This window comes from Maniola jurtina, chromosome 28 (assembly GCF_905333055.1).
Source record: "Maniola jurtina chromosome 28, ilManJurt1.1, whole genome shotgun sequence".
Lineage (NCBI taxonomy): Eukaryota > Metazoa > Arthropoda > Insecta > Lepidoptera > Nymphalidae > Maniola > Maniola jurtina.
The window spans coordinates 3,776,399-3,800,324 of record NC_060056.1 but is presented as its reverse complement, the minus strand read 5'-3'; the positions used below and the strand labels follow the sequence as shown (position 1 = coordinate 3,800,324).

At 37.2% G+C, this 23,926-nt stretch overlaps 1 protein-coding gene across 4 annotated transcripts in view; it reads left to right on the top strand.

Moving 5' to 3' along the window:
- LOC123879738 overlaps positions 1-23,590 on the top strand; it is a 94,989-nt gene extending 71,399 nt beyond the window's left edge. For 2 of the 4 annotated variants that reach the window (XM_045927636.1, XM_045927639.1), the window contains exons 3-21: positions 2,040-7,924; positions 8,657-8,786; positions 10,294-10,408; positions 10,934-11,009; positions 11,382-11,522; positions 11,838-11,972; positions 12,289-12,433; positions 12,924-13,009; positions 13,648-13,806; positions 14,777-14,926; positions 15,335-15,464; positions 16,169-16,277; positions 17,081-17,166; positions 18,352-18,473; positions 19,043-19,114; positions 19,605-19,726; positions 21,043-21,157; positions 21,586-21,607; positions 23,069-23,590. In XM_045927636.1, coding sequence (XP_045783592.1) covers positions 2,040-7,924; positions 8,657-8,786; positions 10,294-10,408; positions 10,934-11,009; positions 11,382-11,522; positions 11,838-11,972; positions 12,289-12,433; positions 12,924-13,009; positions 13,648-13,806; positions 14,777-14,926; positions 15,335-15,464; positions 16,169-16,277; positions 17,081-17,166; positions 18,352-18,473; positions 19,043-19,114; positions 19,605-19,726; positions 21,043-21,157; positions 21,586-21,607; positions 23,069-23,100 — 7,832 coding nt within the window. In that variant the 3' untranslated portion in view covers positions 23,101-23,590. The remainder of the gene's footprint in view (positions 1-2,039; positions 7,925-8,656; positions 8,787-10,293; positions 10,409-10,933; positions 11,010-11,381; positions 11,523-11,837; positions 11,973-12,288; positions 12,434-12,923; positions 13,010-13,647; positions 13,807-14,776; positions 14,927-15,334; positions 15,465-16,168; positions 16,278-17,080; positions 17,167-18,351; positions 18,474-19,042; positions 19,115-19,604; positions 19,727-21,042; positions 21,158-21,585; positions 21,608-23,068) is intronic. The other 2 variants (XM_045927638.1, XM_045927637.1) reach the window with 2 other exon arrangements.
- Positions 23,591-23,926: the final 336 nt, after the last annotated feature.

Sequence of the window (23,926 nt, the reverse complement as noted above, 5' to 3'; positions counted from 1 at the left end):
CGAGAAGAACCAGAAAGAAACTCGGCGGTTGCTCTGTTTAAAGATTTGATATACAATATTATGCCATGTATTTGAAGTCCCGCGCATTGCTAGAGCGAGCTGCAGGTCAAATCCACGCTCTTTTATCATTTACATAATCTTTAAAATAATAGTGATGAGGCATCTGTCAACATAGTGTCAACGCGAAGACTATTTGACACAAAGTGTCAAATTTAATTCCCGGTACGCTCGCTCGTCCGGACTTCAAATCGGCCCAAAAAATAACCGTCGCTAGAAGGGTGGCAATGTGACCCTATTACTTGGACTCCGCTGTCCGTCCGTCCGTCTGTCTATCTGTCAGGGGGCTGTATCTCATGAATTGTAATAGGTAGAGAGTTGAAATTTTCACAGAATGAGTATTTTTATTACCGGTATAACAACAAATAATAAAAAATCAAATTGGTCGCCAGGCGAATTTAAAAAAATTATAAAGTACATAGTGTTATACTTTGTACAATGTATTTTGATGGTACAGAACTATTCGTGTGGGAGTCCAATTTGCAATTGCTCTTCCAGCGCACTTGTGTATGTCCATTTCAGTGCCAAATATGAAATAATCACCAAACCAATGATTATACTACTAAAGGCATAAGGTCACATTTATTATGGGCCTAAAGAGCACCAATCCGTGGGAAACGAGGTCTCACCATAAGTAATTTTTTTTTATTCAGATAGAAACTTCTAACATAGCCTTCTTCCATAGCTCGCTGAGCAACTTTGAATTAGTTAACCCCCGACCCAAAAAGAGGGTTGTTATAAGTTTGACGTGTGTATCTGTGTATCTGTCTGTGCCCTGTGGCATCGTAGCTCCTAAACTAAGGAACCGATTTTAATTTAGTTTTTTTTTGTTTGAAAGTTGGCTTGATCGAGAGTGTTCTTAGCTATAATCCAAGAAAATCGGTTCAACCGTTTGAGAGTTATCAGCTCTTTTCTAGTTACTGTAACCTTCACTTATCGGGGTGTCATAAATTTTTAATTTCCGTGAAAACGGAAACGTGCAGAAACGTGGACACTGACAAACGGCCTAATCCATGAACAAGTGTAAATTACAAATTTATAACACCCTCGACAAGTGAAGGTTACAGTAATTAGAAATGAGCTGATAACTTTCAAATGGCTGAACCGATTTTCTTGGATTATAGCTAAGAACACTCTCGATCAAGTCATCTTTCAAACAAAAAAAAACTAAATTAAAATCGGTTCATTTGTTTAGAAGCTACGATGCCACAGACAGATACACACGTCAAACTTATAACACCCCTCTTTTTGGGTCAGGGGTTAAAAAACCATTGGTGAGGACGGGACAATGTAACAGCTCAATATAATTTTATGATTACGTGGTTTTTTATAATATGCTCGTGGGGTCAAGTGAGGTCATTGCCACAGCCTTCTTTTAGCAACCTAATGGTAGGCATTTTACGTTTCGTAATTTAATGATCAACGAAATTTTCCTTTGTGAGTCATCTTCCTCTTTAGGGTACCGTACCGCAAAAGAAAAGACCGCCCAAGTGCGAGTCAGACTCGCGCACCGATGGTTCCGGACAATACTACAGTCGTATTTTTTCGACATTCTGCACGATAAATCAAAATTATTATGCATAAAAATAAATAAAAATCTGTTTTAAAATGTACAGGTAAATACCCTTTCATGTTATATCCTAGTTGGTACATTAATCATACTTTGAAAGTTGAAAATGCAAATTTCAAAATGAAAATTTAAGAAATATTCATGAAAACATTTTTTTTTTGTGATATAACCAGAAATTCACTATTTCGGATTTTTCTCCTTTTGTGTGCTATAAGTGTGTCATAAACCCCATAGGTTTTCTGGACAGACACATTCCCGTGAATGAATTCGCAGTCTTGAAGTTGGCATACCGCATAATATTAGGCTTCGTTCCCACTACCAGAGTTTCAGATCAGAGTTCTGAGTTCAGTATTCTGCGTTCCGCGTTCATATCAAAATCTCTTTTTAACTCGTTTTTTTTTTTTGTTTTCAGGTACTACTTCAAACTATAGAATTACAACTAAGAAGAAAGTATACGCACAAGTACCGGGACTAAGTTCTGGAGATCATCAACACACACAAACATTCAATCCGGCACCCATGAGTCAGAACAGACCAGCTTATTTCATACCTGATGCTAATGTATCTAGTCCACTATCCGATCATAGTAACATTGAAAACGTTGCAATTCCATATGATATGTGGAAGAAACCATCCATAACATCTTTACGGAATACAAGAAATGTTCAGGAATCTACTAAAATAAGTGCTGATGAAAGTAAAGAGCAAGTTAATATATTTGATCCTACGGCGTTTGTTCAATCAAGCTCAGCTTTTCTACCAAAGTCGACAAGTCAAGCAGGATTTGATACAAAAATAATTGACCAAGCTAATACAGCGAACGCCTATGTATCCACTCAAATAACACTTCAAGAAAGCGAAGAAAAATTTAATGTTATTAATCCTGCAGCTTCAATACCACAAATTCGTACAAAAATAACTGACCAAGTTAATATAGAACACTTAAGTGGATTTACTCAAATCACTACAAAAGAAACCCAACATAGATATAATATATCTAATCCGGCAGCCTCTGTTGAAATACAAACGAGAAAAGCAGTTGACAATTACCCTGAATCACATTGTGAAAATAAATCTGATTTAGAAAGCTCCGTATATATTACAACTGGACAAGCAACTGAAAGTCATCCTGGTGCATTTAGTCAAACTAACCCCAATACTATTGAGATAAAACCAGATATGCCATCGCAAACTACTATTCCTAATCCAGCAAATGAATTTATGCCATTAACATCACATGTATCCGCCGCAGTGATTGGTCCACCACCTATGTTCTCTAATTTACCGCAGAGAGATAGCCAAACTACTGTGGGAAAGTCGGTTTTACCACCATCGGTGGCACGGCGCATATCTGCTAATCAACCAATAATCAAACCTCAAACTATACCAACTATGGTTCCACAAGACAATTTCTTCATTCCAACTATTCCATTAGTACATGAACAACCGAATTTTGCTTCATCTAATAATAAAAATGAAGGACAAGTTCCAACCGCAGACGAAATACAAAGTTCAGTACCATCTCAAATAAATTTACAATCTCAAAAGTTTCCTGCAAATTATCAACAGTTATCATTTGAAATACCATCAAATTTTTCAAACCAACCACTTAATTCTTCAAATAACACAGTACCGATGGTATCTTCAAATAATACAATGATACCAGAATCACCTGCCGCTATACCTCTTATTCCTAAAGGATCATCATCATTGCCAGTTTCTACGCCCGAGCCTCGTATTCATCAAGGACCATCACAACCACCAAAAACAATTCAACCAATAAGACCACCATCTTTTGTTTCTGATTCCGTTACGAAATCACTAGAAAAATGCGCAACTGAAGGCCCCCTTCAATCTACAGGTATCACTCAACCGGTCAAGATTGAGCAAGAAAATATTGTGCCACCTATGTTCTTTAATCCTACTACGCTGATTCAAACAGCAATATCTAAGGACGAGATACAGAAAAATGAAGATGTTGCAAAACAGTTTCCACAATTCACAGTGGACTCTCCACCTGAACCTCCAAAACAAATAACAGAGCCTCCCAAAATGACAGGAAATCTAAATTATAGATTAACAAAGAAAAAGCCACAGTATTATTCCGGTCCAATCGAAGGTATTGGTAATATAAGTAACAATCTAAAACCAGAAATAAACCCTATTGGACCCAGTTTGTTCCAGGGTACTGTTTTTACTCCTGAACAAAATATTCAACCTACTAACCAACAATTAGCTAGAGATTACAGTTTGCCTAGTGCGCAAGAAGTTACACGACCAATTGATTTGCCTCAGCCATCTACAGGATCAAGTTTATTCCAAGGTGCTATATTAACACCTGACCAAAATGTGCAACCAATAACCCAGAAGTTAGCAACAGATTATAATTCACCTAGTTCATATGGAACTGACGCACCTTTTGATTTAAATAAACCTGTAGCGTCATCATATCCAACATTTGGTGCAAATGAACCACAAGAACACAAATCATTAGTCTATAAAGATTTTAATACAGCGTTTGACTTTAGTAGACCAACAACCGAAAGATTTGAGGAAACTCAACAAGATTCGAAAGGTTTTGGGATAATTGGATCGTTAAAATCTAAACTCAGTTCAATAGATATTAATAAGATCCAGAATACTGTTACAACCTTCTTCGACCCCACCTACAATGAAACAAAAGTTGATGAAAAAAAGCATGAAAATTTATCACAGTATGATAATTTATCTGTTGGGAATTATCGACATTTTCCACATACTGAAAGTGCTAATTTAGAAGTATTTATTCCTAGTGCTCAAGAACAAATAAAACCTAATCCATACAATAATCAAGCTGATTACTCCCAATCTACCATACATCCACGTTATTATCAAACACAAGATTATATAAATCAAGCCCAAAATTATCCTAATCCGGGATGGGGTAACATGTACCATCAGCAACCAGTCGGCCAACACCTGTCTGGCGCAAGCAGTCTTTATCCAAATCCGGCAAATATAACGCAAGACTATCATAAAAATGAAACGAAACAATCAATAGAAGCTGAAAAATTATACACAAATACCACAATATTTACGCAAGATCATACAATAAAAACTCCTACAGGAAAACATTTGAATGAAAATGATAAAATAGCTAATATTCCTAAAATAACCGATTCCTTACCTCCTGATGCCATAGTTCATCAGAATGTAACTAAAACTCAAGAACTTAATTCATCAGGTACTGGAATGGAAGGCGACCCTGAAAGAATTGGTATTTTACCAGATAAGAACAAGATATCTGAAATATCTCAGAATACTGGTGATTCTTCTTTAAAAAGTTTCTTTGATTATTCTAAACAAGAGCAACAATCACTATTTGATAATATAGTGTCTAAAGAAAATGATTTTAGAAAAGCGAACACTGTTTACGGACACGCAACTGTTGCTGATTCATTTGCAAGTGCTTTTGACTTGAAACAACCTTTAACCCAGCCAATATTTGCCACTAAAACTTATGAACATACTTTACTACAGCCAAAAACTACTAAAAGTTTAGTAGAACAACTACCCCGAGAACTACCTCGGGAAACGTCTCGAGTATTTTCAAACATTTCCGCAAAAGACTTTTTTGATAGACAAAAATCTCAAGAAAACGTGATTCCAACCAAACCTGAAAAAACTGATATCGGTTTTAAATTATTACAAAAAACGTCTAATGTTTCACCGAAGTCTTATTTTGATTATCACTTTACAACTCCCGTATTGAATGTTGATGAAAACAAAGACATCTCGAGTAGTAAAAGTGCGCAAAGTTTTTTTGGCAAGCAAGGCGCAACTGATGTTGATACATCAAAAGAACTATTAACAACTGTTATATTTCCAGTATTAAAGGACTTATCTGATGATTTGGTGCCACCACAATATTTGCATGATAGTGCAAATGATCAACAGACAATTGCTTCTTCCAGCTATGATACTCAAATGAGCACAGACGTTTGCTATAGGCTTTTCAATTTTGGTCCGCCAGCTAAACCCTTAAATCCTGGCTGTTCATCATACAAAGATATAAATATAATCGAAGAAAAAACCGAAAACTTGGCTTTAACTGAAAGTACTGAAAATGCTTTGAAACAAAAGTCTTCAATTTCAGATCTTTTTGAGAAAAGTGAACCAACTGAATTAATTGAGGATTTGCTTGATCATCAAGTTTCCGAATTAAACATTTGTGAAACATGTAGAGAGGTTAATAAGCCAGAAGAGAAAGATGTAGATGATTTAACTTCACAGTTAATAGAAAATATAACAGCTCCCATACAATTGGCGCACCCTGTCGAGTATCCGTTGGTTGGAAGCAGTTTGGTTACTGATAAATCCGAAATATCACATATTACAGAAGGTATCATAGAAACCATGAAATTACCGCCACCTGTCGAACTAATTGATGACATAAGCGTTAGTACAAATAGAAATTACGGATGGTCAACTAACGACGCTAACTCATCTAAGGTCCTAGAAGATCATGACTACGATTTTCAATCGGATCCTCTTTCCTTATTTCAAGACAAAACCTTGGTATTTGAAAACATACCAACTAATGCTAGCGATGAAATAAAAGCTGAATTTATATTTTCTCAAGAAGATACTACAATTTTACCTCCACCTATAAGTGTACCTACTGCACCACCCGAGGAGGATACGAAGTCAGACGAAAGTGGTTTAGACGTGCATTCGATTGAACAAGATGCTAAAAATGACTTTACTTTTCACGTAGAGTTCGTGATAGAACCATCCGAAACTGATGATGATAAAATAGAGTATAAAGAACGAGAAAGAAGTTCAGATGACCCAGTGCCAGATGCAGATACCTTTACGAATAGAGTAGAGAGGTATAAGAAAATGGAAACTAATCCAGAACCTCTATTTGAATTAAGGCGAGATTCTTTGCCATTTGACTTACCAACGTCAACCAGCCCAGCAATAACGATAGCGTCATATTTCGATACAGGCAACTATGCTGTTGAGAATCATTACAAGAACTCATTGACTTCTCCGGCCGCTTCGAAATCTTTCACCGTCAACACTTCTGCAATGCGTATCCCACCAGGTTTTGAAGACGAATATAAAAAGCGACTAAGTGAATTCGCTGCTTCGAGGATCCTTCCTGGATTGGACGAAAATGCTACATTCATTCCAGATAAAACCACTCAAACGCCAGCCACAGTCACATTGACAGTAAACAATCCAAATATACCATTCATACCTGATAACTCAGCCCAAACACGTGATTTAGCAACGTTGGCGTATTCAGAGAGTCCTGCAGAAAACCTGAACATTTCTGATACAGACGTTTTAACTATGATCGATAAAATTGTAGAAGATCCATCTTCCCCTGCTTTACCCGAACGGTTACCAGCATTTTCCAGTATTATTGAACCTAAAAAGGAAACAGCAGAAGAGAATAAACTTGATACAGTATCGACTGAAAAGGAACCACAAAAAAGTGAAGAACTTAAATTGGAATCCCTACCGGATCCTATTAACTTCTTTTCATCCAATGCAGAGAGTACAGAAGACTCAGATGTCTATAGTAACTTTAGTAGATTATCTAGTTATTTTACAAGCCCACCCAAACCTGATCACACAAAGTCTTTTTTTGAGTTGAGCCAGTCTCAAGATCATTATAGGCATAAACCTAAAAGTGACACTTTCGATTCAATACAAAATAATGTAATAAGTTTCTTTGAATCTACAGCTGTAGATACTCAAACAAAACCAATTGTAGATTCAGCAAATAATAAAACTACAAACATTCCTCAAAACAACATGGCAGATATGAGTTTAATACACGATTTGACATCATATAAAAATTTTACTCCAACAGAAGACATAGTAAGAACAGTCAGCTACTTTGCTGTAGTTGAAAATGCTAAAGAAATCAATATAGGCGAACCAAATGTATCCAAACAATTGAATGAAAAAGAACGTACAGAAAACACAGATTATAAATATATTAATGAACATGATAATAATCAGTTAGGGGACAAAAATAACTTAAATTTCGAGGATATTATAAGAAAATGTAAATATTGCTGTGACATGACCAAAAAGTTTACAAAGTTAGACATAAAAGGAGTAGATTTTGATAATTTTAACGTAAGGAAAGGGATGGATAGAGACACCGATAAGAAAAAGGAGGGAGATAGCAATATGGCTGAGAAAAAGGGAGTTGTGAATAAACCGTTGCTGAGCGTCAATTTTTTAGATCAAACATTCCAAGATGATAGTAGTGACAAAATTGTTTCTATGACTGAGGTACCACTTTAATTACAATATTATTTTTATGTTTTTAACCCCCGACCCAAAAAGAGGGGATGTTATAAGTTTGACGTGTGTATCTGTGGCATCGTAGCTCCTAAACTAATGAACCGATTTTAATTAAGTTTTTGTCGTTTGAAAGGTGGCTTGATCGAGAGTGTTCTTAGCTATAATCCAAGAAAATCGGTTCAGCCGTTTGAAAGTTATCAGCTCATTTCTAGTTACTGTAACCTTCACTTGTCGGGGGTGTTATAAATTTTTAATTTACACTTGTTGTTACTTACTAGTTTTTGCTCGCGACTTCATCCGCGGTACATTAATTAATAGCCTATGTTCTATGTTAATTCTGGATAAGGCAGTTTTCTGATGGTGAAAGAATTATTAAAATGAGTTCAGTAGTTTCAGAATTAATGGATAGCAAACATTTTTTTCTCTTTATAACTCTCTTGTATTATAATATTAAAGAACACTAATTTTTAATGTAACCACAAATTCACGGTTTTCGGATTTTGTCCTTTCAGACCTACCTACCTGCCAAATTTCACGATTCTAGATCAACGGGAAGTACCCTATAGGTTTTCTTGACAGACGCGACGGACAGACAGACAGACAACAAAGTGATCCTGTCTACATTATATCGAATTTGATTGTTTGACCTATTTGCCAAATTTTATTATTTCTATTTGAGATATGGAACCCTAAAAATACTGTATATCTTTCATTTTCCAGCATCGCACATCTTCAGACTATGAGCCATTGAAGTACCATTGGTTCTACCGGAAAGAATTGGAAGACAAATCCATATGGCGGGGCTTCTCAGCGGGCGACTCCAAAGCATTGGAGGACGCGTATAATAGCCGTGAGTTTTGATTCATCATCATCAACACTATCAACTGACTAGCTGATGCCCGCGACTTCGTTCGCGTGGATGTAGGTTTTTTAAAATTCCCGTGGGAACTCTTTGATTTTCCGGGATAAAAAGTAGCCTATGTGCTAATCCAGGGTATAATCTATCTCCATTCTAAATTTCAGCCCAATCCGTTCAGTAGTTTTTGCGTGAAGGAGTAACAAACATACACACACACACACACACGCATACAAACTTTCTCCTTTATAATATTAGTGTGATAGACGTCCACTGAATTGAAATGAAATGTTTATCTGCTGAATATGAGTTGTTGAGTTCAAAATAATATTATAACTAAATATAAGCGACCTTCATATTCTACTACTACTACTACTACTATTTTATACTCATCCATACTTAATATTATAAATGCTAAAGTGTGTCTGTCTGTCGGTCTGACTACCTTTTCACGGCTCAACAGTTTAACCGATGGTACAGAGTTAGCTTATATCCCGGCAACGGACATAGGCTACTTTTATCCCGGAAAATCAAACAGTTCCCGCGGGATTCCTAAAGACCAATCCGCTTAACCGATTTGTATGATATTTGGTACCGAGGTAGCTTGCGTCCCTGTAATTGACATTGGCAGCTTTTTATCCTAAATAAAAACCTAAATCCACGCGGACGAAGTCTAGTCAGGAATGATCTGTACAAATAATCCTGATATTGGACATCACTGCTGGACATGTGACATTCAGTACACACTATAAGGGCTTACAATGCATGCAAAGTCAAAGTCATTTATTCAAATTGGGTACTATTGTACACTTTCTGATTGTCTGTCCGTCTGTCTGTCGTGTCTGTCAAGAAAACCTATAGGGCACTTCCCGATGACCCAGGTAGGTTTTATAGTACAAGTAAAGGAAAAATTCCGATAACTGGGAATTTGTGGTTACATTTAAAAGAAATTAAAATGTGTTTCAATTTTCAAAGTAAGATAACTATACCAAGTGGGATATCATATGAAAGGGCTTTACCTGTACATTCTAAGACAGATTTTTATTTATTTTTATGCTCAATAGTTTTTGATTTATCGTCCAAAATGTCGAAAAAATACCCGGGTACGGAACCCTCGGTACGCGAGTCTGAATCGCACTTTACCGGTTTTTTTCGGGTTGTGCCACACATGACAGTTCATTCCGGCGCTTTCTCTGCTTGACACCTTTTGGCTTTATCTACTGCTCGAGTGTTAGGCTGAAATCTATAAAGCGCACTTTGACTTTGCTCTGACTTAAGATTGAGTTAAAATGAGACAGATTTATGTGAGAGATATAGCTCTGTCTCGTTTTAACTCTGTCTTAAGTCTAAGCAAAGGCAGAGCGCGCTCTATAGATCTCACCCTTAGAGGCGCCGGGATAACCTAACCCTTAGGTAGGTGATGTGTTGCACAACTTTGAAAGAATAAATGTTCTTCTTTTTTCTTGTTTGCTACGGAACCCTAAAAATGAGTATATTTCAGCGGACCTAAATAAAGACACCGTAGTGGCAACGGATGGTGGGAGATATGACGTGAACGTGATGGCACGAACTAGGACCGCTGTGTACTGGACTGAAAAACCCACCAACGTCATGAGGTAACTATATTTTTAAACATCTAGATGCCCGAGACTTCGTCCGCGTGGATTTAGATGGACTGGCACACCAGTTTGGCGAGCTATAATATTATAGATTCTTGTGTTTTTTTAATTAAATAAATTAAAAAAAAAAAAAAAAGGTTTTTAAAAATCCCGAGTGAGTCACACACTCACACATACCCGCACTCACTCGCTCACGTTCGCACTCACTCACACACTTGCACACTCGCACAGTCTTGCACATACTCGCACACGTTCGCACTCAATTGCACACACTCTCACTCACTCGCACACACTCATCCTCACTCGTATTCGCTCGCACACACTCCCCCTCACTCGTATTCGCTCGCACTCACTCGCACACGTTCGTACTCACTCGCACACACTCACCCTCACTCGTATTCGCTCGCACTCACTCTCACATGCTCGTACTCACTCTCACATGCTCGTACTCACTCGCACACGCTCGCACTCACTCTAACATACTCGCACACGATGAATAATGATAATAATGAATGTTTCCAGATGCAGTTGGTTCTACAAAGGCACGGCGGTCCCTCGCTATGTGCCTTACACAGAATCTACAGCTGAAAAACTTGAGGTGTGTATTTGTGAACTAAAACAATACTAGATTTACTAAAAAAATGTTACAAATGCGAGTCGGACTCGCGCACGAAGGGTTCGGTACCAAAGTACAATAATAAAAATAAATAGCATTTTATAATTTACTGGATGATGCCCGCGACTTCGTTCGCGTGGATTTAGGTTTTTTGAAAATCCCGTGGGAACTCTTTGATTTTCCGGGATAAAAGTAGCCTATGTGCTAATCCTGGATATTATCTATCTCCATTCCAAATTTCAGCCAAATCCGTCCCGTAGTTTTTGCGTGAAGGAGTAACAAACATACGCACACACATACAAACTTTCGCCTTTATAATATTATAGTGTGATTTGTTATCTTTCTCCTTCTCAGGAAATGTACCGCCACAGCGTGACAACAGGCGAGTGGCACCGGCGCCTGATGCTGCCGAATGACGAGATGGTTGTGATGCACGGCCCGACCGTCATGGTGCACTTTCTGCAGGCCTCCACTGACGCCTTCAGCGCCACTCCAGTGAGTCTTCCATGGACTAGCAACCGTCGCTGCTTCACTTAGCGAAAATATAAATCTTCTTTATTCTCCATCCCTATTTAATTTATTTTAATGCAAAACCATATTATTTAAACCACTAATTCTTATAATTGTGACGTTATAACACAGTAAGAACTATTATTACAATGTTGTTTGTAATGCCCTTATCAACTACAACTGTAGCAATTCGCTTCGTTTGATCATCGTCGCAACTCAGTCTAATGAAAATCCTTAACCATCCTAACCTAGAAAATCCCATTGTAACCTACTAACCCATCCTAATCCATCCTCTCCTAGCTAACCATGTTCGGAAAGAGTGTGTACCGAAATCCTCCAAAGATCAACGTGACAGAAGACCAGCCTTTACAGATAGACCATCTCATATTTATGGTGCATGGTGCAGGGGAGTGGAGGCAACAAAAGCAAAAAATTGTTAGTTCAGTAACTATATTATGGTCGACTAAACTGGTATTTAGTTTAGTTTATTTGTGGGAACAATTTGCCTATATTTATTTTTAATGTATTTCGTTTAGTTTTAGAACTTTTGACAGTGACAGTGGTACTCATTCTAAACATAACAAAATTTTAGAGTATTCGCATCCTCTTCTTACTAATGTATCTTGTGTTTCTTCACGGCATCGTACTTTAACGCTAAATCGGTTTGCCTGTAGGGTGGTATCTAGCCACGGCCGAAGCGTCCCACCTGACAAAATTAAGAAAATTGACATGTGACAATAATTGTTTTCAGCAGTCTATGCGTCAAAGAGTTGTACGAGGTTGCGTCGAATCGGAAATAGAGGATACGGAACCATCGAGCATAGACCATCTATTGCTGATGTGTCATGGCGTCGGTTCCGCTTGCGATATGCGCTTCCGGTCTGTGGAAGAAGTCGGTGAGTTTTTTTTTCTATTATACTTTTAACGGAGTGCCTGTGTCTTAAACGGAACTTACCTATACACCTACCTTACCTTACGGCTACATCCCGGGAAAGGACATAGGCTACTTTTTATCCCGGAAAATCAAAGAGTTCCTACGAGGTTTAAAAAAACCGAAATCCTCGCGGGCGAAGCCGCGGCCATCCTCTAGTCACACTAATATTATAAAGGAGAAAGTTTGTATGTGTGTGTGTGTGTGTGTGTGTGTGTGTGTGTGTTTGTTACTCTTTCACGCAAAAACTACTGGACGGATTGGGCTGAAATTTAGAATGGAGATAGATTATACCCTGGATTAGCACATAGGCTACTTTTTATCCCGGGAAATCAAAGAGTTCCTACGAGATTTAAAATAACCGAAATCCTCGCGGGCGAAGCCGCGGCCATTCTCTAGTATAATCTAAATCTGAATACCATATCCAATGATATGACTATGACTTTCATTTTCAGTGGATGACTTCAGGTCTACAAGTTTACAACTAGTACAATCACATTACAAGAACTCCTATGATAGTGGCCTTGTAGGAAGAGTCGAGGTAAGTCAAAAGTCAAAATCATTTATTCAAAGTAGGTACTATTCTACACCTTTTGTTTGTCCAATTTGTTAGATTAGAAAGATGATATATAGTGGTGATAATTAATTACGTAAACTTAAAACTAAAGCTACGAGGGTTTCAAACGCGCCCAGGTCCGAGAAGAGCATACAAGAAACTCAGCCGGGTATTCTTTTTAGGGTTCCGTGCCTCAAAAGGAAAAACGGAACCCTTATAGGATCACTTTGTTGTCTGTCTGTCTGTCTGCCTGCCTGCCTTCCTTCCTTTCTTTTTCTTCTTCTTCTTCTTCTTCTTCGTGTTTATAGATAGTGTTCGTAGACTATAGACAGATCAAATACTGACCTATTGTCTTAATTTTATTTTTATTAAGTTTGTTGACTCTAATTTTACTAAAGTAAAACTTTTATATGATTTGTAAGTTCTTTAAAGTTGGTTAAAATTACCACCAAATAGAATATGTTAAAAAACTTAAACCGACTCATTTTCGATATTGATTTTTTTTTTAAATGAGCTGGTCGCGCGCGTTTGGTTTTTAACTGCGCGAGAAAGCTACACATAGAATATTTTTTTTAATTTGCTTTTTTTTTCGAAAAAGTAGGTAAGTTAGTTTTTTTTTCCAGGTGCTACCAATATCCTGGCATTCCAGTCTTCATTCAGGAGAGACAGGCGTAGACACTCGCTTAGCAGCTGTGACCCTCGAAAGTATACCGCGGTTGAGGAATTTCACTAACGACACATTGCTGGATGTACTGTTTTATACCAGTCCTGTGTTTTGTCAGGTAAGTTGCGTTAATAGACAGGTAACTTTCGTTTAAAGTTGAATAATTAAATTAAGGTTAAATTAAAGAAACGAAATACACTTAAGTTCCGATCGAGCAAGATAAATTCCATCACTAACGAACTAGGTAATAAGATATGGACTTCATTTTCATTAAAAGTAATAGGTAAATTTCACTCAGGCAAAATATCACGGTAGAGAAATTTCACTAACGATACATTGGTGGATGTACTGTTCTACACCAGTCTTGTTTAAAAACACTTACCTGACTTTAGTCAGTGGCGTTAAAAGACAGGTAACTTTCGTTTAATATTAGGAAATTAGCTAAGAAAGGAAATAAATGTAGGTGATTGTGATACAGGTCTTAATAACATTTTTTTTTTTTACAAAATTAGTACATAATATTACCTTATTAGAGATATAAATTCACAAATTAATGTACATGTACATTACATGTGGTATTTTTTTATTTGATGTTAGTTTCGATAATTTCAAATTATCACCATAATAAAAATCACTTCAAAAAATTGTGACAATTCTTGTGTTCCGTACCACAATCGACTATGGCTTTCTGCTCAGCTCTATGGCTAGTTAGCTGACGCCCGCGACTTCGTCCGCGTAGATTTAAGTGTTTAAAATCTGTGAGACTGATTTCCGAGCTGAAAGGTAGCCTATGTCAATCTCTAAATATACTTCGTTGCGGCTTGATTGAAGGACTAACTAATAAACCAACAAACAAACGCACTTTCATTTTTATAATAACCCATATCATAAAAATGAAAGTGATTCTGAAAGTAAATTTGTGTGAGTTTGACGTATCTATTCCCGTTTTCTTAATCCGTTTAGTCAAGCAATGTAAAATTAAGTGACCTTTGACTGCCTATTTTATATTAATTCTAAAATCCGTTAAAATTGGATTATAAAAATACATTTATGAACTTTTATTCTTGATATTTGTTAATTTTTCTCAGACTATAATAGACACGGTATGCAGTGAGCTGAATCGCATCTACGCACTGTTCAAGAAAAGGAATCCAGATTACGAGGGCGGAATATCATTGGGAGGCCACTCGCTAGGGAGTGTCATCTTGTATGACTTGTTATGTCACCAGATGCCAAAGGTAAGTTTGATTAATAGTCATTTGCATCGATTCTGATGTCTTTCTTCAAACTAAATTAAGAATATCTGCATCTTTTTCTTCTTAATATCACAAAACATAACGCCAAATGAATTTAAAATTGAACACTTTAAATTTTAGTGCTATTCTACAAACTTTAACATTATGGTATCTATATAGTATAGTATAGTATGGTATCTGTAGACTGCTTTCGTCCTGGAAAATCAAAAAATCAATGATTTCCACGGGATTTTTAAAAACCCTAAATCTGTGCAGCTGAAGTCGTTAGCTTCATCTAGTTATATGGATAATATGAATTTTGTGACTTCAAAGTTTTGTGAGGCTGTCATACAGAAATGTAAAAGTAAAAAAAAGGGTGTTATAGATTATTTTAGCCCCATTTTCTTCCAGGGTACAGAAAGACCGGTGTCGACGGATAAGCAGTACGTGACAGGCACGGCCGGCACTGGGCAGCCGTGCGTCAAATATCCCTGTCTACACTTCTGCCCGGACGCGCTGTATGCCCTAGGCAGTCCTATTGGTAAGTTCCATTTTCCAGGGGTCTTCCAGCGTTCTCCCATCATCGGGGTACAGAAAGACCATCATCATTATCAATCGTTAGCGCTCACTGTTGGGCTTAGGTCTCTTGCATGGACCTCCTCACGCCAAGGTCTTGCATCGCTTGAATCCAGCGGCTCCCTATCACTCATTTGATGGGAGGGGAAGGGGGGGGGGGGGGACAGATTGGCAGTCCTATTGGTAAGTTTTATCATTATCACATCGAGAAGTTGACTAAGTCTGGATTGGCAGACATCTCACACCTTTGAGAACACTACGAAGAACTTTCAGGCATGCAGGTTTTCCTTCACCGTTGAAACCAGTGATATTTAAATGCTTAAAACGCGCATTCTCTTACGGATTTCCTCATTTCTGATTCTATCACGTAGAGTAACGCCAAGCATATAACTCTCTCCATCGCCAACGGGACCCTATTACTGAGCCTCTGCTGTCCATCCATCCGTCCGTCTATCTGTCTGTCTGTCTCATGAACCGTGAAATTTTCACAGAATGTATGTCTATTGTCACAATAACAACAAATAATAAAAAATTTGAAATGGCTACTATGAAAATAATAGTTCAAAAAAGATTAAATGGTATTATTTACTGTACGATGGTACGGAATCCTTCGTCTGCGAAACCGACTTGCACTTGACTGCTTTATTAAATTGTAAATATTGATTTCAGCCATTTTCGAATGCATCAGAGGCGTACAAACTCTAGGCCAAGAATTCTGCCTTCCAACGTGCAAGAACTTTTTCAATATCTTCCATCCGTACGATCCTATTGCTTACAGGTAAGTGTTAATTTAACGTAACTTACCTGTATTGTTTTATTACAGTTACCCGTAATATAAATTCATGGTTTACCGTTTAGGTAACTTTTTGTGACCTAAGTTATCTGTTCCCAGTTGAATTCTATGGTTTACCGTTAACAGGGCTCTCTCCGTCACTCGCTTCATACAATCGTAGTTCCAATTTCATTTGAATATTAAGCAACCAGAGTCCATGAAATTTTGCAGACATATTCTAGAAACTAATATCTGTGTCTATGGTGTTTTAGATTTTTCTAAAAATATTTAGTTTTAAAATTACAGGGGCTCAAAGATTTGTATGTAAATTTTTAAGACCGCGTAACTTTGAAACCGAATATTTTAACAGAAATCTGGAAAACCACAGACATAGATATTAGTTTCTAGAATATGTCTGCAAAATTTCATGGACTTTGGTTGCTTAATATTCAAATGAAATTGGAACTACGTTTGTATGAAGCGAGTGACGGAGAGACCCCTCTTAAGGTAACTTTTTTGTGACCTTATTTACGTGTTCCTAGTTTAATTCTATGGTTTACTGCTCAGGTAAATTTTTGTGACCTAAGTTACCTATTACGCGTGGACTACACAAATTTCAAACCCCTATTTCACCCCTTAGGGGTTGAATTTTCAAAAATCCTTAGCGGATGCCTACGTCATAATAGCTATCTGCATGATAAATTTCAGCCCGATCCGTCCGGTAGTTTGAGCTGTGCGTTGATAGATCAGTCAGTCAGTCAGTCAGTCAGCTTGTCTTTTATACATTTACATGTATTTTTTTTTTACAGAATCGAACCCATGGTGAATCCATTGCTAAGGGATGTTAAACCCTATCAAATTCCTCATCACAAGGGCAGAAAGAGGATGCATTTAGGTAACTAATTACAAATTTTCTACCACCATACCACGCATTTGAATCTTTTTTTGACGTGACAACGTCTTATAATTCGATAGAGCCGGCTGCACGCACGAAAAAACATGACACATGCGGCGTTACCTCGCTCTGAGGCGTTCCATGTAAGGCTTGAAGTGCAAGCGAGAGCGCGGAACGAGCGACAAAGAAGCACAATCGGCCTTTGTTGTCGCGTTCAACTATCGTCAGTAAACCGACTTTACAGACAACCAATTTTTTTTAAAGTAAAATATAGCCTATGCTCCGCCTTAGGAAAGTGGGAAAGTCATTTGTGGGAATGAGTGTAATATTTTATGATAAAACTAGCCGATGTCCGCGACTTCGCCTGCGTGGATTAAGGTTTTTCGGAATCCCGTGAGAACTCTTTGATTTTCCGGGATAAAAAGTAGCCTATGTGCTAATCCAGGGTATTATCTACCTCCATTCCAAATTTCAGCCAAATCCGTCTAGTAGTTTTTGCGTGAAGGAGTAACAAACATGAACACACACACATACACACAAACGCCTTTATAATATTAGTATGATTCCACAATCAATTTTAGACTTGCCTTTACATAAGTTTAAAAATTAATCAAAAGTTTGCTTCTGGAAAAGCTTATTATACAATCGAAGATTATGTAATTGATAACAAAGCATGGATTTGACTCGCTCCAGCAATGCGCGTGGATAAATTGAACACTTGAAAAGAGCAACCGCCGAGTTTCTTCCTGGTTCTTCTCGGTAGGAACGGTATTCTGAATCAGTGGTAAAACACTTTGACGATGCAAAAGCACTTGTAAAAGTTTGCTTGAATAAAAATAATATTCTATTCTATCATCACTCAAGGGCAATCTAGCTTTCTACTGGTGAAAGAATTTTCAAAATCGGTTGAGCAGTTCCGGAGATTACTTGCTACAAACAAACATACAAACTACCTCTTTTTTTTTTATATGAATATTAGCCATGATAATCATGACTAATACTCCCCTTTCCCCTCCAATTAAGCGTAAAGCTTGTACCAGGAGTGGGTACGACAATAGTGCAACGGGTGGGGTTTAAACCGCCGACCTTTCGGAATTCAGTCCGCTCCTCAACCGTTGAGCTATCGAGGCTTAAACTAACTACCTCTTTGTTGTATAAGTATGTATTGATTTAACGTATTTTCAGAGCTGAAAGACACGATGGCGCGCGTGGGGGCGGACATTAAGCAGAAATTGATTGAATCCATCAAAAGCACGTGGTCAAGTATGTGGAAAACGCAACCACCGCCCGACACGCAACTAGAGAAGGTATTTTTAACCCCCGACCGAAAAAGAGGGGTGTTATAAGTTTGACGTGTGTATCTGTGTATCTGTCTGTGGCATCGTAGCTCCTAAACTAATGAACCGATTTTAATTTAGTTTTTTTTTTGTTTGAAAGGTGGCTTGATCGAGAGTGTTCTTAGCTATAATTCAAGAAAATCGGTTCAGCCGTTTTTATAGTTACTGTAACCTTCACTTGTCGGGGGTGTTATAAATTTTTAATTTACACTTGTATATTTTACATTAAGGTGCATGAGACGGGTCTGCCCGCGATATTCAAATTTAATTGGGTTTTTCGCAATTTGTGAACTAATACGACAAAGTAGGCTTATGGCACTTTAATTGCGCCAATGGCAGTATCATCCTCACAGGTTTATATAAAAACATTTTCTTTAAAGGGTTCAGTTTAAGAAATTATTATTATAGTATCATTATTTTGCGCATTGATTACTAGGCATCAAAACACTCGTCTTCGGCTCGGTTTTTAAACTCACACTCGTGTTTTAATAGCCCCTATTATGCACCTACTTGATAAACTTTTATTATTTTACATTTAGGTGGTTGAGGAAGAAATGGAGAAGGAAGCGTTAAATTCAGAATCAAAGGAAGACCAAGTACAAGAACATGAGGTAAGTTATATTATATCATTATATTTATATAGTATTATTATATCATTTAAATTTTTGAAGTCGATTAATAATATGTAAAAGGGAGTTTGATCCCGGGTACTCATCTCTAACTTAGCGTTATGTGCATTATAAACTATTAACTTTAACGGTGAAGGAAAACATCGTGAGGAAACTTGCATGTTTAAGTGTTCTCCATAATGTTCTCAAAGGTGTGTGAAGTCTGCCAATCCGCATTGGGCCAGCGTGGTAGACTATGGCCAAACCCCTTCTCATTCTGAGAGGAGACCCGTGCTCAGTAGTGAGCCGGCGATGGGTTGATCATGTTGATAACTTGCGTAGTTTTTAAGCTTGGCCGCCATGATCACAATTCGATCGACAAATTTAACAATTTCGACCATCAAAAGGAGTACAATTGTACCTACTTTGAATAAATGATTTTGACTTTGACTTTGATCTTATAATACATTATTATGGTCACATTTTTTCTCAGGTAACTACGGAAATGCTCGGCAATTTAAACGACGGTCGTCGAATAGACCACGTGTTGCAAGAAGCGCCTTTTGAGATGATCAACGAGTATCTATTCGCTATGAGCAGCCATGTTTGCTATTGGTGAGTATAAGAATATGTGAAAGTGAAGTGAAAATTAAAGTGATATATTTACACTAATATAATTTTTGTACGACAAAACATTCTTAGTTACAAAATATTGGTGATTGCCACGACAGGCTAACTAGAAACCGTAATAGGCTCGCATATCCTACGCTCCGCCTCAGGAAAGTGGGAAAGTATTTGTGGGAATGAGTGTAATATTTTATAATAAAATTCCACAATCAATTTTAGACTTGCCTTTACACAAGTTTAAAAAATCTATTAAAAGTATGCTCCTGGAAAAGCTTATTATACAATCGAAGATTATGTAAATGACAAAAAAGCTTGGATTTGACTCGCTCCAGCAATACCTACACGGCGCTGCAATTGCTTGTATACAGTTTGGCATATTATTGTAAATTGAATACTTGAAAAGAGCAACCGCCGAGTTTCTTGCTGGTTCTTCTCGGTAGGAACGGCATTCCGAACCAGTGGTAGATTATTTTGACGATTCAAAAGCACTTGTAAAAGTTTAATTGAATAAAAATATTTTGAATTTGAATTTGAAAGAAAAGTGAAAGTGGAGTGAAAGTTTTGTAACTTTTATTATGTCGGTAGATAATCAAAAAATGGTAGGTAATGAACGGCAGGATTAATTTGCTAAAAGCAGTCGCTGTTTACTAGTATACGTCAATAAGATCAACTAGTATTTACCTACATATGAATGGTGAAAGGTTACACCCGAAATAACGACGACTTCGGGCTAACGGTCGACGAATTGTGCAAGAAGTGCCTTTGAAATCATCAACGAGTATTTATTCGCTCTACTGACTATTCCTCCTTACTTGACATACTTGTCATAGATACCATACATAGTAAAAGTGAAAATGGAGTGAAAGGAAAGTGAAAACGGAGTGAAAATAAAGTGTGCATGGAGTGAAAGTTTTTTTAAGCTCTGCCACTAAAATTTGTATCTTAAGATTACCCTTCTGCTTTGCGCACTAGTGACATAATGAATCATTATGTTGTTCAGGGAATCGGAGGACGTGATGCTAGTGATGCTGCGTGAGATATACAATGCGATAGGCGTGACGCCCGACTGCAGCGTCCCGCAACACACCATGGCCTTATTGATCAATACATCATAACATCGGTTTAGCTATTTCGGTCTTAAAATAAATAAATAACGAAATAACTTTAAAAAAAGAAAGTGAATGAAAAGTGAAAATGGAATGAAAGAGAAGTGAAAGTGTCGTAACTTTTGTTTCTTCAAGCTCGACCATCTTTAACTTCCTACTTTGCGCACTTGTGATATAATGAATTATTATGTTGTTCAGGGAATCGGAGGACGTGATGCTAGTGATGTTGCGCGAGATATATAATGCGATAGGCGTGACGCCCGACTGCAGTGTCCCGCAACACACCATGACCGTGCACAGGAGTCGACTGACGGTGAGCGTCCCGACGCACGCATAATCACACACACAAACACACACATTTTTTTCCCCCCTTACCATAAAGCTCCATTATATAATTGCAGCTTTATTGCTACTACTATCTGGCCTATGGGCTAATAAGTAATATTATTCTAGCTTAAACTTCTATTTATGAATAATTTCTAAATCTAATTTACAGTCCAATAACTGTCCTTAGTTTATTCTAATATACTTTGAGTTCACTATGTTGTTGTGACCTAGATAAATAATAATAATAATAAACACACACATAGCATAAATAACTATTATCGCACTAGTGCGGTCTAGTTTTGACAGCAGGGTAACTTTTAACACTACTGTCAAAACTATACTGTTAATATAGTCATATTACTTAAATATTGAAAATAACTTCTTATTATACCTATTTTGTATTTATTTTTTCAGGAGGACTCTCTTACTCCTTCAGGTAAATATCATAGATTGTTTCAACGAATAGTTCCTATGGCGTTATGTTGGCTCCCCTGTCTGTCTAAGTTATTAGCACCATATTGGCATGAAAAGAAGCAGATTTTGTTTATTTTCATTTACAAAATAAACGAAATCTCCGTCTTCTCATGCCAATATGGTGCCAATGACTTAGACAGACAGGGGAGCCAACATAACGCCATAGGAACTATATATTTCGGAACATATATTTCGGAGAGTGTGCACAGGAACTTTTCGATCTTGTCCCCCCTTCACCATTTTACCACCGAACCAGACGTCGGGCGAGTTTCCATCTTTATGTCGTTGACATTCCATCTACACGCACGAAACGTTTTGCATCTTCATTCCTCATACGCATGGCTAAGGTTTGGAATACTCTTCCGCGATGTGTTTCCTACCAATTACAATCCGGGTATCTTTAAAACAAGAGTGAATAGGCACCTTCTAGGTAAACGCATCCCATCTTAGACCACATCATCACTTTCCATCAGGTGTGATTGTGGTCAAGCGCTTACCTATAGTGAATAAAAAAAAAAAAAACTATTCGTTGAAACGATCTACAGCTATTCAATATATTCTGATCAACTTATCACCTAATGAGAAGGGTTTGGCCATAATCCAACACGATGGCCAAGATGGCAGACTTCACATTATATTTAATTCCTTCTATTCTAACCTAGTAAACGTATTTGTTATAATATTTCTTAGATGAACTTTCTTCAGATGAACTTTGTAAATCTGTTTTTTTACCCGACTGCGGCAAAGCCAAAAGGAGGGGTTATGATTTTTAGCAGTCTAGGTATGTGTGTTTGTATCCAGATTCTGTGTGTTCCACGGTAGTGCCTAAACTACTGGGTTGATTTTGATGAATGAGGTGTCAATTCATTCGATGTAAAGGTCCGGGTGACATAGGCTATATTCTATACGAAAAAATTGACCTTGCAGATGTTACATCAAAAAAAGTAGGGGTCTCCAAAAAAATTTTTTTTGCTATTGTATCAAGTGGGATGTCAAATGAAAGAGGACAAAATTCTGAGCTCATGTATATAAAATGTACAATAACATTAAAATATACCAAGCGACAGAAAAACAATATTGACTCTAATGTTTCAGCATTTATTAAGACGATCGCAGTCGAGTTTTTAACCCCCGACCCAAAAAGAGGGGTGTTATAAGTTTGACGTTTGTATCTGTGTAACTGTGTATCTGTCTGTGGCACCGTAGCGCCTAAACTAATGAACCGATTTTAATTTATTTTTTTTTGTTTGAAAGGTGGCTTGATCGAGAGTGTTCTTAGCTATAATTCAAGAAAATCGGTTCAGCCGTTTGAAAGTTATCAGCTCTTTTCTAGAAACTGTAACCTTCACTTGTCGGGGGTGTTTTAAATTTTTAATTTACACTTGTAGTTTTCAACTTTAACGTTGTTATTTTTATTTTTCAGAATCGCCATCGACGAGTCGCAACGGATCGTGATTTAATTAAAATAATTTAAAACATGTAAATTAACATAATATGACATCACTATCGTACACTAAACTAAAACTCAACTAAATAGATTCCTGGTCTGGTGGAAGGCTTCGGCCGTGGCTAGTTACCACCCTACCGGCAAAGCCGTGCTGCCAAGCGATTAAGCGTTCCGGTACGACGCCGTGTAGAACACAAAGGAGTACGGGTTTAATGTAAATTGCAATAATACCCCTTCTAGGCTAGCCCGCTTTCATCTTAGACTGCATCATCACTTACCACCAGGTGAGATTGCAGTCAAGGGCTAACTTGTATCTGAATAAATAAATACATAAATAAATAACTTAGTCGTATCATTTCATACAAAATGTTATAAAAATCTTCTTATATTCTTATAGTCTTGGTTTCTCAATTGAAACCATAGTAGCGTCATTGATGTCGATTTTGATGACTTTCTCTAAACTGAAAATTTAGAGTATCTGCATCTTTTTCTTTTTAATGTTGCTAAAAAAGGACGGAACATGAATTCTTTATTTAAATACGCGAAATTTTAGTGCACGCTACAAATTTAAATAATAGGCTCGCGACTGGCAGCTAAAGTCACGAGGTTTGACAGCTCTGAATTAAATTTAGAACTCTCAAACTGTGTCTGTCCTTTTCATATTACATTAGTAAGAAGAGGATGCCAATACTTTAAAATTTAGTTGTGCTCATAATCAGAACCAATGTTTAGTTTAGTTTAATGTACGATCAAATAGTTAATAATATAATATAACGACCAAAACTAAGTAAACAAATAAAAATAACTGTAAATTTAATTGCGAAAATATTGCGC